This window comes from Amblyomma maculatum, chromosome 1 (genome assembly GCF_055883805.1).
Source record: "Amblyomma maculatum isolate TAMU_Amacu chromosome 1, ASM5588380v1, whole genome shotgun sequence".
In the NCBI taxonomy this organism is placed as follows: Eukaryota; Metazoa; Arthropoda; class Arachnida; order Ixodida; family Ixodidae; genus Amblyomma; species Amblyomma maculatum.
In genome coordinates this window covers 409,249,269-409,267,147 of record NC_139344.1, presented here as the reverse complement: position 1 = coordinate 409,267,147, position 17,879 = coordinate 409,249,269, and the positions used below count along the sequence as shown (strand labels likewise).

General features: G+C 44.7%; 1 protein-coding gene across 1 annotated transcript in view; it reads right to left on the bottom strand.

The window, feature by feature from the left end:
- Window positions 1-4,935: 4,935 nt before the first annotated feature.
- Window positions 4,936-17,879, bottom strand: part of LOC146208902 (mannan-binding lectin serine protease 1-like) — a 72,893-nt gene continuing 59,949 nt past the window's right edge. The window contains exons 11-13 of the mRNA XM_084596394.1: window positions 14,064-14,303; window positions 9,138-9,359; window positions 4,936-7,389 (exon numbers count right to left, since the gene is read on the bottom strand). Of these exons, the coding sequence (XP_084452520.1) occupies window positions 7,165-7,389; window positions 9,138-9,359; window positions 14,064-14,303 (687 nt within the window). The 3' untranslated portion in view covers window positions 4,936-7,164. The remainder of the gene's footprint in view (window positions 7,390-9,137; window positions 9,360-14,063; window positions 14,304-17,879) is intronic.

The window sequence follows — 17,879 nt, the reverse complement described above, 5'->3', positions numbered from 1 at the left end:
AATTGGATAAATTCGATGGAAAAGAAACAGAGTGTGGAATTATACCGAAAGTGGAAAATGCAGATCAGGAAGGAAGATTTCATTGATAACTCAAGAGGCAGTGCCCTACATTTTGAAGCTAGATCAGGGTGCCTTAGAACACGCAGCTACAAAAAGAAATTTAACAATGGAGATGGCGCATATGCTGTATGTGGAAACTCCAGTGAAACAATTGCCCATATTATACTGGAATGTAATGGTATCCATCCGGAAGTTGGTGCAGGCGCAATCACTGTTCCTGAAGCTCTGGGGTTTAGAGATAACAGTGGCCGGGTGAATAAACCGGCGGTGGAAACTAGCAAAAAACGACTGGAAGATTGGTGGCTTAAAAGCAGAGAAGTGACATAATGTTAGTAATGTAGGAACAAAATTTAATAAATAGAATGATGGTTTAGTTAACCATTCTAAATCAATAATTAAGATATAGGGAGAAAAATGAGCATGATAGCTACTGCCACCACTCCGTTTCAAAGGGGACGCTCCTATATTCCATCCATCCATCCAATGACTCCACCCTGCAAGGGGGCGCGGCGCGTGCATCGAGGCGCTCTGGTTACGTGTTTAAATAGGAGCCCCCGGGCTACTGTCTAGGTTACAACCCTGCTGGAGATGGAGGAGGGCTATCTAATGTAGTGTTCCTTGCTACATTAGAGCGTCGGAACGCAAGAAGGCACGTCGGAATGAGGCGCTGAAAAGTCGGCGCACCGAAGAGTGTTTAATCCAAGCTTGCCAATGAGCGTAGCCATGCACATGAAGCTTTGGCTTCTCTCCAGGGTTAACCAAAGTTAAACTACCAGATTTCTGGTGCTTGTCCAGCGAATGACTCGTGAGTGCTTTAACGTAAACATGCAGTATTCAGTATTTAGTGAGCGAGCCCTAAACTCCCGCAGGAATACGCCGATTCGCGGATGACGACTGTGCCACCAGCGTATTTGTTTACATAGCTTTTGTATATAACTAGACGTATGCTGTCCTTTCATCATCATCATAAGCCTGATTATACCCACTGCAGGGCGAAGGCCTCTCCCATATTTCTCCACTTAACCCGGTTCTGTGCTAGCTGCATCCACTTGACCCCTGCGAACTTCCTAATCTCATCCGCCCACCTAACTTTCTGCCGCCCCCTGCTACGCTTTCCTTCCCTTGGAATCCAGTTTGTTACCCTCAGCGACCATCGGTTATCCTCTCTTCGCACTACATGTCCTGCCCATGTCCATTTCTTCTTCTTAATTTCTACTAGAATGTCGGTAACTTGAGTTATTTCTCTGACCCACTCTGCACGCTTTCTATCTCTTAATGTTACCCCTACCATTTTTCGTTCCATAGCCCTCTGGGTTGTCCTCAACTTAAGTAGAACTCTCTTGGTTAGCCTCCACGTTTCAGCCCCATAGGTGAGTACATGCAAGATGCAACTGTTGTATAGTTTCCTCTTGAGCGATACCGGTAAGCTGCTAGTCATAATCTGCGAGTGCTTGCCAAATGCGCTCCATCCCAATCGTATTCTTCTTGTTATTTCCTTTTCGTGGTCCGGGTCTGCGGTTACTACCTGTCCTAAGTAGACATATTCGCCTACTACTTCCAGTATTTCGCTAACTAATGTAAACTGCTGTTCCTTCCCGAGGCTGTTGAACATTACCTTAGTCTTCTGCATATTGATTTTCAAGCCTACCTTTCTACTTTTCCTGTCTAGGTCATCAATCATTATTTGCAGTTCATCCCCCGAGTTGCTTAGCAAGGCAATGTCATCAGCAAATCGCAGATTACTGAGGTATTCTCCATCTACCCTTATCCCTAACTGCTCCCATTCCAAGTCTCTGAATACTTCCTCTAAACAAGCTGTGAATAGTACTGCGGAGATTGTGTCTCCTTGCCTAACACCTTGCTTTATGGGAATTTTGTTACTTTCTTTATGCAGAACTATGGTTGCTGTGCAGCCGCTATATATATCTTCCAGCACTTTCACGTATGGCTCGTCTACCCCCTGATTTCGCAATGCCTGCATCACCGCCGAGGTTTCAACTGAGTCGAATGCTTTTTCGTAATCAATGAATGCTATGTATAAGGGCTGGTTATATTCCGAGCATTTTTCTATCACCTGATTGATGGTATGGATATGATCGATAGTAGAGTACCGTTTCCGAAACCCTGCTTGATCTTTTGCTTGATTGCAGTCTAAGGTTGTCCTGATTCTATTAGCGATTACCTTAGTAAATACCTTATACGTAACAGACAGTAAGCTGATTGGTCTGTAATTTTTAAGGTCCTTAGAGTCCCCTTTCTTGTGAATGAGGATAATGTTTGCATTCTTCCATGGTTCCGGTACCGTCGATGATACCAGGCACTGCGTATACAGGGTGGCCAGGTTTTATAGCACGATATCCCCCCCGTCCTTCAGCAAATCTGTAGTTATCTGATCCTCTCCAGCTGATTTCCCCCTTTTCATAGTTTCTAGTGCTTTCTTGACCTCGTCCTTCGTCACTGGTGGAACGTCTGACTGTTTTTCCCTACCGCCAATCTCATTACGGTCCTGACTACTTTGGCTACTGTAGAGATCTGTATAGAACTCCTCGGCTACTTTGACTATCTTTTCCATATTAGTGATGACGTTGCCCGCCTTGTCCCTTATCGCATACATCTGGTTTTTGCCTATGCCCAATTTCTTCTTTACCGCTTTAAGGCTTCCCCCGTTCTTTACAGCATGCTCAATTTTCTCCATGTTATATCGGCCACCTTGCGCTTATTGATTAGCTTTGATATCTCGGCCAATTCGATCTGGTCTGTTGGATTGGAAGCTTTCATACTCTGGCGTTTCTTAATCAAATCTTTCGTCTCCTTAGACAGCTTACCGGTATCCTCTCTAACTATCCTACCGCCTACTTCTACCGCGCACTCAGTAATGATATCTCTGAAATTATTGTTCCTTGCCTCTAGGGTAATGTCGCCATCCTCAGTTAGAGCTGAAAACCTATTCTGTAGCGAGATCCTGAACTCTTCTGCCCTCCCCCTCACCGCTAATTCGTTGATGGGTTTCTTTCTTACTAATCTGTTGCGTTCCTTCTTCAGATTTAGGCTAATTCGGGACCTCACCATCCTGTGGTCACTGCATCGCACTTTCCCGATTACCTCTACATCTTGCATAATGGCGGGGGTTGAACACATTATGAAGTCGATTTCATTTTTAGTCTCTCCGTTAGGACTTTTCCATGTCCATTTCCGGTTCTTCCGTTTGCTAAAGAAGGTATTCATGATTCGTAAGTTATTGCGCTCTGCAAACTCAACTAGTAACTCCCCCCTGCTATTCCTAGAACCAATGCCATAGTCACCTACTACCTTGTCTCCTGCCTGTTTTTTCCCTACCTTGGCATTTAAATCGCCCATTAGTACAGTATACTGCGTCTTTACTTTTCGCATTGCCGATTCTACATCTTCATAGAAGCTTTCAACTGCCTGGTCATCATAACTACATGTAGGTGCATAGGCCTGTACAGCCTTCAGTTTATACCGCTTATTAAGCCGAATTACGATGCCTGCAACCCTCTCATTAATACTATAGAATTCATCTATATTACCCGCTATATACTTATTGACAAGGAAACCTACTCCCAGTTGTCGTCTCTTTGGTAAGCCTCGATAACACAGTACATGCCCATCTTTCAGTACAGTATATGCCTCATTCGGCCTCCTAACCTCACTAAGCCCTATGACATCCCATTTCATGCCCTCTAGTTCCTCTAACAGCACTGCTAAGCTAGCTTCACTAGCTAGGGTTCTAGCATTAAACGTTGCCAGGGTCAGTTTCCAATGGCGGCCTGTCCAGCGGAGCCAGGCTTTCTTAGCACCCCCTGCTGCGTCACAGGTCTGACCGCCGCCGTGGTCAGTTGTTCCGCAGCCGCTGGTGACTGAGGGCCGGGGTTTTATGGAGCTTATCATAGGAGGTTGCGGCCAATTACTGCACCAGGGTGGCCAACTCCTGTTCTGGTGAGGGAGTGCGTTGCCGGAGGTGTTCACCGGCATCAGGTCGCACCCCAAACCTGTTTATGCAATTCCATCAACACGCGGATTTTTTTTTCTTTCATCCGGTGGAGAATTGCGCGGCACCGGGATTTGAACCCCGGTCCTCTTGCATGCGAGGCGGATGTTCTACCGCTACGCCACCGCTGCACCGCTACGCCACCGCTGCACCGTTCTTTAGCACGCCGTAAAATGCAAGCTGAGCTAGGAATACCAAAACTATCCTCGTCTTTTCACACCATTTGCATCTTTATTCGTTTGCGAACTACAACAGCGCTGCAAGAAGCGCCGATGATGCTACGTTCCTTGCACTTTAACTAGTTCAGGGAAGATTCCTATGAAAACCGCCCTCCGGCTGCATCCTCCTCAGCCATTGCCAGCGTCCCCCTTTGACAGTAACTTCATATTCTTCTTCTATGCTAACTACACTACGAGATGTTTCTGTCACAACTCCCGAGGGCACAATTCTTCACCTTCACTATGGCTATGTTCTTTTCTGACTGCAACTCTCCTGCCGTGCCGTCATCTGGTGCGTACTTGAAAGAAACGAAAAAAAAAAAAATCATGTTCACTACACCTGGACAAACGTCGCTGGTTCTTTTTAAGATGTGGACCTGCGTTGCGATGTCATCGATAAACAGAAAACTGCCGCGTGCCGACAATTGCAATAGACGTTAAACGTCTTTGCTAGTCGAAATTTTCTGGGACCCGTGCCATGTCCTGCGGTATTGCGTTTGTGAGTAATTCATCATGCAATAAGCATGAATACTGCGGTTTTGGTAATCACTCTTATATAATCCGAGAAAGCGCCCTCAGCGCGAAAAAAAGAACTAGCTTTTCTTAAGTCACCATCCGTAAAAAAGATCAGAACACAACATACTTTTTTCCACCACTTTATTGATTTTGAACACTACGTATTGAACAGATCATTGCACATACACGCGCCACTGAGGGCGCACACAACACACTGAAGACGACGCGGTGCCGTGCACCACACAAGACACTCCAAGTGCAAAATGTAAAACAGTCACTGCTCTTGGCGCGATAGACGCCATGTGTTTCTCGGCAGCGGCTGGGAAAGTGAGCTTTGCCTGTGTATCATTAAGCGGAGTCCAGTGAACATTCATGTATGCTGCATATTTAAGGTTGTAAAAACAAGAGGTTGTAAATACTCGGTACTGCGGTAAAAAATTGAGCTTGCATTGTTTACGCGGGCAAGTGACTCATGAAAATTTAAAAAATATAATGCCTTACTCGAGGATACGTGGACAGCTTTTCGCCGCGCTGCAAAGAAGGCTATGCCAGAAAGGAAAGGAGACGGGCTTTTTACCCGTAGCGAGGGGAGTGGTTATTTTCGAGTTGGGAGTGTCGAGGGTATTACTTGCCGCTAGCGTTGAGATAGACCATTCCCATTTGGCATTTTCAATTCCTGTCCAGCTTTTGCTGCGTAGCCACAGAAAGTTGTCCGCTGGTATAAAAGTTCTCCCCACCTCACTAACCTCCTATCCAATTGCTAAGATGCGCCTGCGTCTCATGACTGCAGTCGCCGCAGTCACCCACATCGTGCCTGGTCCGACTTAGATGCTATTTTTAACGACATTCTTCCGGGTTTTGACAGGCACTAAATGTCGGGCTGCGGCCTGAGCCTGGCAAGTATTAGAGATCGAGAGCTGCAGCATTGCGCAAGACGGGTACAGAACGTCTGAATGGGCGGTGTGAAGCAAGCGATGAATCGCCGAGCAGCATAATGTCCCTGCTTTACTCCAATCATCTGTACACTCTCTGCCAGACACCTTCACTCGCCGGCCACGCTCTCCAGCTTTCCTCTTCAATTCTGCCTCCTCCTCAGGAGACAGTCACAATTTTATCTTTGCTTTCTCAACCGCCACTCATCGCCTCCCACACTCTCTTCGCTTTTCCTCTTTTCATTTTGCAGCTGCTAATCAAGCCTTTAGACGAAAGAACAGACAGATTTCTCCATAAAGGTTCTAAATGCCGTTATTGACGTGGTTTAACGGAAAAGCGTCAGGTTCAGCTTTCGGTGCGAAAAAAGTTCTTCGAGTGCCACGTTTTTTTATATGACAGCCCTACCTTCACTGCCTCGCGTACGACTAGAAAGCAGAACACTATATGAAACCCTTGGCGGAATTCCTTGCTCTTCTTTCTCAAAAACAATCTCCTACCGCAAAAAAAGGATGTTTATCCCAAAATCAATGCAAACTGATTTCGTGGAACAGGATGTAGGTTCCCGGGAAAGCGTCCGCTGCTTGCCTATAGCGAACCGGGGTTAGGATTCGCTACATATGCTAATTGTTCTAAGCAATACGTTTTCAACATTTTCCGGCGATGATTCAAGGGGTATACTTATGGTGGTTCGCTGCATTAAATCTACCGTGCAAGATGTTTTTCGTACGAATGCTGTCGCGCTGGAGAGGTTTCTACATAATGGTTCATTATTGATTGATCTACACTTGCAAGCCGAGCCTTAAGAATAGTTTCATGACATAAAGGTGAATGACAAAAAAACAAACGACTGGTTAAATGTTACAGCATCCGACGAGTACATTACGAATATGCTAATGCACTGATCGGCACTTCTTACGTCCGTATTCTGTTGGGTCTACCGTTGGCGGAGATGCGTGTGTGGACTCGTCAACGTTCAAGGGAAAGACAGATGGCCAGGGCGGCTAGTAGAGCGGTGCCGCGGAGGTACACTTTAGAACCTTTTGTTGCCTGTAAAGTAACTTACATGACAACATTCACGCATTCAGTTCGTAGCGTTCTTCTCAGACTAGCTTATATGTCGCCGGACGCAGGTCCGGTCGCCTTCTCTGCCAATGGCAGCACGTTGAAACGTTCACCGTCGGAGCAGAAGTGGCAGTCACAGCGTGCTGACGTGAACATCAGTGTTGGGTGGGGAACACGATTTGCACTTAATTAGCGAGTGCGCATTCGCGCGTGTTTGAGTTTGTGCTTGGTTTCGAGGTGTATCCTCAGTCCTGAGAAGAGCAGTTCGACCCGGGCACTTCCCCGGGCACTTCCCCGGATTGACTGGGGGCGTAGACTGTTTCGGTGCATGTCACTCGAGTAGTGACTGTCGCAGTGTGGGCTCGCTCAACTGATGATGCTCTTGATCCATCCGTGAAACCGGTTCACTTTGGTGTAGAAGCCGTAGCTGCCCTTTGAGCCACACAACACGCTGTCACCCCAGCTGACGATTCCGAGAAGGTACCACCGGCTGCCGCGTTCAGCCACCAGAGGACCTCCGCTGTCGCCGTCGCAGGCGTCCCGCGCAATGCCGCCAGTCGTAGCGCCAGCACACACCATGTTTTCCGTCACCTGCACCATTTACAGAAACATGCCCAAATGCAACAGCTTGCGGATTGACTATATTTGCGAATCGGACGTTAATTGCAAATTCCCTAATGGGGCGCAACGTTACCTGGTAGTAATTAAGGCAGAGTCACGTTTAAAATAGGTCTTAAATTCTCCCTTCCGACTGACGTCCTGTAGGAAGCACAGTAATCCGACGGCAAGCTTAAACGTCCATTCGGGAGCGTTTAAGAACTCATTCGTATCTATCGTAGGGTCACGGTACAACACTTATTTTAATAAAATCGCTTCAGGCACCACATAATATTCCTCGATGAGCTAAAAAGCAATGTTTTATAATTGTAAACATCCCTGCATGCCTTCTATTAGGTTGTTCTTGCGTTCATTGTGACGTGTACATGTATTTTGCCGTGTTAAATTCGTGATAAAAAATTTATCTTGTTTATTCCGGCCTTTCTTATCATGTTTATATTTTCTCACACATTGTTTTCTCACTGCATGTTGCCATCGTATAACCCCAGCGCCTCCCATACGGACGTAGTAAAACATTGAAACGATGGAATAAAAGTCCGTACTCCACCTTACAATGGATTCTGAAGAACACGCGGCAGACTACAAAAATGTTGAATCACGACTAAGGTTCGATAAGCGACGTCCTTTAGTCTTGAGTACGTAGCACACACTCTGCCCTTCAACGTGTACTGTGTTTATTCTACGCAGTTGTTCACCAACATACTGCATTGTGCCACAAATATGAAAGGCATTTTAGATAAAGTTGTCGGCTTATCAGAGAGTGAACCAGTGCTGAGGCCAACCGCCTTCAAAAAGTGGAGCATTTTCCGAGATGCTCACTGTGATGTGATCAGTATAAATATATTGCTGATCCTAAACTACCGCAAGACTAGACGAGATGATTTAAAAAGACAGTTTAGTTGTTTTAACGGGGCTAGGTATTGTGCGCCTATTTTATTACTTTTTCGGAGTAAACATACAAAATGTAATTTTGCAGAGAGGTTCGCATAACGTGGACGTGGCGCTTCGTGCATTTCTATATACATTGTGCCCACTATTTAATGCAAGCTGCATGACGTCCTACAAACAAAAAGCCTGAAAGCTCCATTTGCTAGCTCTTAACGCACCTCATTTGCAGAAAGTAAATGGCTGTCTATAGAATAACTGTAATAGCATGAAAGAAATGTGAACCAAAAGTCTACTGCATAATGATATAGAAGTTGAGCGTATATGTACTCATTCCGGCGGGATATTTTGTGGGATGCACGGTGGATAAAACATCCAAGTTCCTAAAGCTGTCTTATTATACAGACACAAGCTAGAAACTCTAGCACAGAGGGTGTTGAATTTCTTAGAGCAACTAGTAAGTTGTAATGTGATCATCACTAATATCAGGCAAGTCCACGGATAAACAACTATCGCTGTAGCTCTTACGTGGACTCATGACTTCGTTTCAAAGAACATGGTACAATATTATAAAAATTTGTGAGTCCCGTATCATGGTAGTCTGGAATAATTAGTAGGTTGTACAGTGCGATGCCTACTCCCTTCAATAAATGAAACTTGGTCGTACGCAACTAAAGCATATGGAAGACTCCGGCTAGAATTGCTGCTTCATACGAGTGCACGCAATTCTACCAAGAAAACACAAATCGTCCATAGTTCGGTAATGTTACGAGAAGCGACACGGCGAATGAAAACTGCTCATTCCGAAAGTGTCGCGTGAGCGATGCGTGACTTACCGTGAAGTTTGTGGAACGGCGGCAGGTGTCAGGCGCAAGGATGGGAACCTCTACCTCCTGCAGGCGACTCGAGGCGCGCTTGTTGTTCATGGTGCGACCCCAGCCGGACACAAACGCCTTCTGCTTGGAGCGCAGGAAGAACTCCTTTTCGATCTGGTCCGAATCCCCCAGGCACACGGGAGATATCAGTGTGCTGAAGGGCACGTGCTCGGCGAGCTCAACCTGCAATGACAGACGTGAGCTTGAACACTCCTGGCGCATAGCTGTATATCGAAGGACAGATAGGTGCCAAGACGGCATCCTTTAAAACAAGGGGGCTGAGTGTGGTGAGGAATGGAGGGTTGTTGTCACTGATGTACTTTTAATGCATTTGAAGTCACATCGCGAAGTAAAGTCGACGTACGGAATACCGCGCAATGCTATATACATGGAAAATATTCACAGCCTTCCAAAAAAGAGGCTGGTCTAATAATACAACAAATCTGAATATAATTCAATATCATTTCTAAACTTCCTGCGCTTCATTATTGGCTGCAGTAACGCCAGGCTCAGTGTTTTCTCTTTGTTACTGACGGTAGACTAGGGCCTGGCGTCGCTTGAGACAACTGGGCACCACAGGAAAATCCAAAATGGAATCCTTGCCGAATGAAAATGCCAGACTATGCCAAAGAACCCTTCTAAGACAGCCATCCAACAAAGTGGTTATGAATCTCACAAACAAGTCTGAAGTTGAGAAAATATTCTTTAATTAGAGAAATAAATGAATGGCAAATTGAACATAAAAAAGTCAATAGAAGAAAGAAAGTACTAGATAACCAGATAAAACCAGAGATATCTGACGTGAACACACTGCCATCAGAAAATGATGTGTCGCGTAAAATTTGGCTCCATGCGTTCATTTATCGAATCCTTAAATCTAGGCACCGAAAAAGAAAACCCCTTAAGCGAAGCACGCCTTATTTATCTGTATGAATAAATGGCGCGACTTCCCCCATCTTTCAAGGTACCCTGCTTTTAAATCCTAAAACGTTGTCTCCAGTTCTTTCTCTGCTTTTAAGCCACCCACATTCCAACCTTTATTTACTGACCGCTTTAGTGGAAACACGCACGTTACCATTTTATGCCCGATCGCAGTGCTTGAGAGACGCAGATTAGGCCGGCGTAGAAATTGACACTGATAATGCGACATACAAGTATCATGCATGCCTCTTGAGGCTTACCACATTAGTAATCTTCCAGGAAATATACCCTTTCTTGCATCTACACTCACTAGTGAACCCTCATACCAGTTCAGGCGATAAAACGCTATCGTCAGAATTATCACAAAGTGGCTCCTTTCTGATTTTCTTTTTTCCCCTGTAAACTTCCATATTCGACTTCTTTTAAGTCGAGGTAAGCCTCTCTACTTGCACTCTGTACCCCCAACATGCGCACGCTCAAGGCCCCATCTGACGAGAAAGAAGTCACCTGTCACGAAAGACATCATCTTTTTCTTTTCTTTTTTTTTTACAGTCCTGACTATGCAGGTGGTTGGAAGGCCTCTTTCGGAAAGCTTTTCTCGACATTTTATTTGGCTAACATGTGGCAGTTACCTAAAGTACAACACGTTCAAAATCCCTTTCACGTTGAACTATCATTTGCTGCACGATCCCACTTCGCAGGAAGACAGAAGAGAAAACTTTATTTTAGTTAGATGGGAAAAAGATCTTTGTATCACTGGCTACTTTGCTACTTTTTACTTTTACCATACTCTTAGCCTATGGTGGCACAATCCCTCGGCTTTTGCGCGATCTTGAAAGCCCAGGTTTCGACCCTAGTTGTCATCAGGACCCGAGCTGTACACCATTGTCTCCCATTCCAAAGTGTTGCTGACTTCCAGTTCAGCAGTCATTGAAAATACACGCCATGTCCGTCTCAGAGGTGTCTCAGTTTTTGCATTTAAGTGAAAATCAGTCTGGATGTATTAGTGAATACTTTTAAGGGTGGATTAACCAGCTAGTTTGCAACTGTCTCCAGGTAACCTGTTGCAGTTCATGTAGTTATTAATATGAAGAGGCACTAGTGTCTCTACCATCTCGTCAGTGAATAATAATTTCGTGGAATGTCATCATGCGCTCCCTCGCTTACTCTATGTCGAGGCCTCCTATACCACACGGCGGGCCGGCGCAGGATAATTGTGGGCAGCCTCATTTTGGTGAAATATTTGGGCGAAATCCTTCATTATCTGGATGCAGGAAATGTACAGGTAAGCAGGTGATCAAACTTAGCGAACCAAATGCAGGATTTCACCTCTGACAAAGCTTTTAGATGCAGTATTAGCATATCTGATTTATGCAGCTGTGCCCATTATAGCCAGAGCTATAGCTGTGTTCTCTTCCCATTTTGCATCTATACGACTAAACGTTTTTCCGGAGTGCGATTTTTTTTTATTGTTTACTCTGCCTGTGGAGAATTCATCCCTACATGTTGCTACGCACCTTCGACGTGGACTGTCTCCTGCAGGCCTGAGTAGTGGTTATGTGGGTCCTTAGCTCTTGTTCTACTTTAATTTTTGTGATGCTGAGGATAAATGTGTTTTGGCGCAGGGTGCGCCCTTTAAGTTTTGTGGTACATCATTGAGGGCGGTAAATCAGTGAGAAAGGCTTTGATTTAGTCGCATGTCCTCTGTCCCACATCTAGTTTTTTCATTGTAAGCTGGTCGCATAATGCTTAGAGTTGTCAAGTGCTTTTTTTTTAGATCTAGGGCTAGGACAGCTCTTGAGTTTTTCTGGTGAATGCGATGTAACAGCTCTTCCGTGATTCTTAGCATGATGTCCTATATTTGTAGGTTTACTCCGAAACCCATCGCGATGTAGAGGAAGCAGTTCTTGTCATTCATGCAGCTTTGCACTCTTCTGGATCACTTGTAATGTCAGTATAAGCAAGAGGAGAGAGGAATACTGAAATTCCATCTTCTTTCACAATTTCTGAACGAAGCCTCTTTGCATGTCTTTATAATTAGAGCAGGTTCCATCTTTCCCAGCAATAGTTACAGTATATAGTAATTTCGTGTAATTGGGGGTTTTGTTCGCAATAATTTAAGCGCCTGGAGCCGAGCAGACTGCAAGTCCTTTAAGCGCAGCTCGCGTTTCAGGCTCATGGATCTCTTCATTCTGTTTGCGGTTCGAGGTTTCTGAGCAACTCGGCAGACTGACTTTCACGAGCCTGTGCATCTCACCTGGAGTTCCTCAACAATTATTACCATTTTGAAGATGTTTACTTGCTTGAAGAGTAAGACTGCCTAAATTCCTTCCTTAAATATAATGAAGCATCACTTAAAGGGCAACTAAGGATTTTTTTTAAACATGTTGAGTTCGTAATCGCATCGCATTCTTTAAGACCCTTTCTCATCGGCTGCAAAAACACCGTTTTTCGAAATTTTAGGTAGAAGTATTTTGGAAGAGCTAAAACAATAAAAAACAAACAAACAAACAAACAAACAAACCGAAAGTAGGTTTCGGCCAACTTATGACGTCGCGAAATTCCGTGTTACGATGTCACCTCCATATCTGCGAAAAACACCGTCCGCGCGCTAATTAGCTGAACTGGCGATAGTAAATGCTAGCTGGGGTAACCATTTGTCTGAAATGACCGAAAGCAAGCTCAAAAGTTTGTCCTTCAGCAAACGCGGAACAAATATAAGCGGTCGCCATTCATTTACGTCACCAACCCAAGGTTGCTTGTAGAAATGTACCTATCCGGTTGATGCCATTAATTGAACATTTTTAAAATTATTGTGTGGTGCAACAAAACATTGCAGGGCTGCGAAATTTGATACAACTGACTAGAATCTTCAGGAGATGTTACTGTGAAAGTTTCAGTGAAATCCCGGGAATTAAAAAACGCCGCAGTTGCCTTTTAATATCAGTAGTGCCAATTGTGCTCGGTCGTCCACAAGGAGAGCAGAGCAGCCACTTAACCAATGAAAGCGCAGCGTGTGGGAATCTGAAAATACTTGTCCAAGACAGTGCTAGTTCGAGCTGTTGTGCTACGAGTCTTCAAAAATATCAGGTGTGGTCATGCTGTGAATTGAATGACATATGAAATGAGGCACGGAGACTAGATGAGTAGGTTACGTGCGAAATTTGTAATTGAAGATAGCATGAGTGGAGCGTATTGGGAATTGAAATTGCAAATTAAATAAAGCAATGGTGCCGAAATTTTAATGTCATAGATAAAGTAACAAATATATGTTTTCAAAGAAGCATTGGAAAATAATAATTTTTGCAAGAAAAATACAACAAAAAAGACGGAAGCTTTTCGCATAGATACTCCCATGATCACGGTTCTCTATACCAGTGATTATCTACTCATAATCCATTCACCTGAGTACGCAAACTATTTAAGAGGCTATTGTTTCATGTTGCACAGCGCCTTTCACGTAATGCGTTAGCGGGTCAAAGATTGACCGAAGCACGACATCAGATGACTATCAAGTGGGACGGTGGTCATGTAGAGCTGCAGCTACCAGAGGAGACCAAGACGTTTAAAAGGATGCGCCAGCCTTGAAGCGTGACCTAAAAAGGGTATCGTTATCCAACAACAGAACGGGTAACGAACGTTATTGCACTTCTCGACTTTCTTAACTCAGAAGTGACGCCCTGCCTAAGAAACTTTAATCGACGGATAATCTAATGGCGGCCATTGTGTTGTTGAACCTCGTCGTGCCATACACCAATGTGAGGTCGAACCTGTAGTGTTGGATTGGAGGATTCTCGGCTTAATTAGGCAGCGGATCTAAAGAAGAAGGGGCATAGAGCGAGTGCTTAACGAGGAAGAAATTGGCAAGCACCAGCATTTTTCATCGCAAAATATTCTCACACTTCATTCTAATCCGCGATGAGAACGGGCACGTCCTCACATCGTGCGGCTCTTAAAAGAACTCACCAGGGCGATGTCGCTGTCGACGGTGACGAGGCGGTAGTTGGGGTGGATGCGAATGTCTCGCACGTCTGTGACCAGCTCCTCGGGCTCCACCTGGTCCACGTACAGCTTTCCTAGCGCAACTTCGATCTGGGCTGTGCGCGTGCGGAGGTTCTCGACGCAATGGGCAGCGGTAACCACGTACCGCTCGCTCACCAGGCTGCCGCTACAGAAGGCGTCACCGCTGCGGTACCGAAGGAGCGCCTGAGGAATACAATTGCATTCCATTGTGAAATGAGAGACCATAGTTTTCGCGGCTATAATTTTATTTTGTCATTACCCTCATTTTTAGGCAACAAGAAAATATTCAAAGCAAAAGCACTTACTCAGTGGGGAAAGAACAGTGTGTGAACAGTGTGTGGCTGTTTTTACCGAAGGTGGCGCTTTCCGTACACTCACTACAGTCGGGGTTAGAAATAAATCAAATATATGTGGGGGCGTTAGCACTTGAAGCCCACGGCAAGACTATGAACGAATCAGTACAAGAAGACATGGGCAGGACGTCTTTCGAGGCACGAGAGCCTCAGAGCAAAATATTGTATGAAGAACGCCTCAGGAAAATGGACGAGAATAGTTAGGCAGCTAAAGTATTTAAATGTTTATGCCGAAGGGGAATTGACTCACAGTGGCGGAAAATGGCCAGAAAACTAGCCACTAAGTATGTAGGGAGGCAGGACGGATAAATTAAGAACATTAAACAACAGGTAAAGAACACAGAGGCTTAAAACTGGAATAATTCAATTCAAGATTGGACAGTTCAGGTCACGCGTATAAATGCGGGTTCATGGCCTAAAGCAATTATGGAAAACTCCCTTTCACAAATTATTTTTTACACCTCATGCACTCTCGGCTGTCAACAATATTACGTGAAAGCTACATCTCTGGACGTATGAAGAAAAAAAAAAGAGCAATGCGTGTATATAACCACCATTTTAATATTGATAAAACACGTGTTATCCCCCAGACATACGCTACGATCAAAGTAACCGCCGATTTTGATTTCGATTTGTCAAGAATTGTGCCACCCGATCGACAACTTTTTCTTACTAAAGAAAAACGCTCTTCGGAGCATTGTACTAGTTTACATCCCCTTCTTGGCTACTGTCATGACGCATCGATTGCGACCCAGATGTAATCTCTTCCTTATTTCATGCTTAAAGGCTCTCATATGCATCCTTGTCACTTGGTTTCCAACAAGGTATGTTGGTGGATTAAGCTGGAATTTTCAAAGGCACGCTAGATTCACTCACGTTTTTGGAGGTAGAACCCGGCACTACAGCACGTCCGGGGCTGGCGCTCTACCGTTTTAGCTGACCAGGACGGTCAACAGATCAAATAAAAGAGTTCAGAGTGAACTGATGAATACTTTTCCTATTTAGAGTTGTTGATCAATGCACTGTCGTACTTCAATCTGGTTCGTTCGCCGTCCTGGTTAGTTAAGTGGCTAGAGGAACTGTTCCGGACAGTTCCGGGCTTGAAACCCGGACCAGAGAGAAGGTTTCTTCGACTACGATGCTTCTGTGAAAGCTGCATATATCTTTCCTATCAGTGGCAGCACTTAGGTGGCCGCTAATGAATAACCACTCCCTTATCAGAAATTCATCTCTAACTTAGGGGATTTCCTTAAAGCACGCTGTATCAACCTCGAGATCAGTACGCAATTCAAGGGGAGAATCGTCGACCCTAAAGCGACATTCGCACGGTAACCGCCTTGGTCGACGTGGCAGCCGCACACTTCGTCAACAGCGGATCCGTTGCCACTGAGATGCAGAAATGCAGTCATGAATGCTTGGGATGGCCCACAAATCCGCATCGCTGAAGGTCACCTTGTAGCGCCTTTGGCACGAGTAAATATCAACGGATGCGTCTACATCACGACCGCCGTAGTCCTTCAGCAGTGTTCCCACAACGTAATCTTGGGCAGGGAATCACAGAACATCAAGAGATCATTACCTTCGTTCCAAGCTATCACACTTTCGGAGCAGCAAACCTTATCTTCAATGTCCATTGTGATGCACCACGCGCTCCCGAGTATCATGAATGATGATGATGTCAGCATTAAAAATTGGCCAATTTCATCGTCCAGTGAGCGCCTAGCTACTTTACCGAAGACAACTGCAGGCGAACAGAAGTGGCTCTGGCCCGATAACCTGATATCGGAAGAAAGATTACCTTTTTCAAGGAAGACTATTCTCAGGTGCTTTTGACAAAAGTGAGCCAAAAACGCCGACCCCCAACAAAGGCAGGACAATTGCTTTTCTGGGTGAGCTAACCGACATTCGAGACGCCTTTGTACTTTCCACCTAGCCCGCAGATGAGATGCTAACTCAAGACCACGCGCCTGAATGTGCAGGTTAACGTCAGTCATGCAAAGAATAAGGAAACTCGCCCTCTGACATCAATAGAACCCTGACCTGGATCATACAATAGTACGTCCGTACTCTTTTCTGAGGTTAAACCCAGTGCTGTCTGTCATAATAAAAAGTCTGATAAATGACGATTGCCAAGTCCACCGTAGCCCCTACCATGTAGGTCTGCGAGAAAATTCCATCGAGGATGAAATGAACGAAATGCTTCGTGACGGCTTCGTGGCTGGATGCAACCGTGTTGCTTTGTTCTTTGCGGATACAAGTCACCCAAATGAAAAAGATTGGTTTGGAAGGCTCTTCACCGTCTACTTGTTTGCGAGGCTCTACCGCCACCATGTCACATTGTGTCGCATCTCTCTTTAATTTTCTTATACTCTCCAACCCATGAGAAGTACGAAATAACCCTAAATATCGAACAAGTATGCGAAGTAAACGCCGCTTTTGCATATTTCCGATTGTTGGCGACTATTTTTTTACAGCTTACCTCTTGAACGTTGTTTTCTGGTGACATGTATTCTTGTACCCATCTTGGCTTGCGTTTTGCTGCTTTGTTTGTCTTGTTTTACCATTCTATTTTATGTGTTTTTATACCTACCTTCACTTTCTTCATTTCTATATTGAAGGTTCGGCAATTTTGTTCATTTAGCCTTCTTCATCGTAGATTAGTATGGTTCTAGCGTTTTTCTTAATAAAAGCCTTCAGGCCATCGTGGTAAAAATATTAAATAAATAAAATCGTGGCCCACATGCTTTGATCGAGCAGGCTGAACAAAATACAGTGTACTAGACAACGCACATCGATCTCAACAAAGCGATCTACTTATACAACACAAACCAAAGTAATGACAGTAGTCATGCTGAAGTCACACGCAGCGTCACTTGAAGGCAAACAGTTAATTTGCCGTAAATGTAGGGATTAGGCTAAGAGTATGCTTCACTGTGGTGATGTTAGGTGTATGCGGTTCTGTGATGAGCAGTCTCTTAAAAACGGTCCATAATGTTTCGCACATGTTTTTATCTTTATATGTTCTGCATTTCTGCACATCTTGGCTGTGTGCAGTATGCATAAGAACAGTGATTTCATCGTCAGTATGGGAGATGTGTGCCAGCGTTTGAATGACATATACCAAAAATTCACCTCTGAACAGGCTCGAAAAAAAACGAGAAAAACTGGGAACAGCACAAAAATAGAAAGTTTGAAAGAAATGTATCACTACAAGAAACTTGATAATCGCCGTACGCTGCTCTTCCAGCTTACGTGCTTTTATTTTGGTTGCAGAAAGAACAAAAATGAAAATTTGAAAGCGGAAGGTTACGGGAAGATCTGGTATTGAAAAAAGCAAATTCTTGTGTTCTCCATCCACACTTTGCGGAAATCTGGTGACATGTACTCGATAAGAACTGATGGAGGT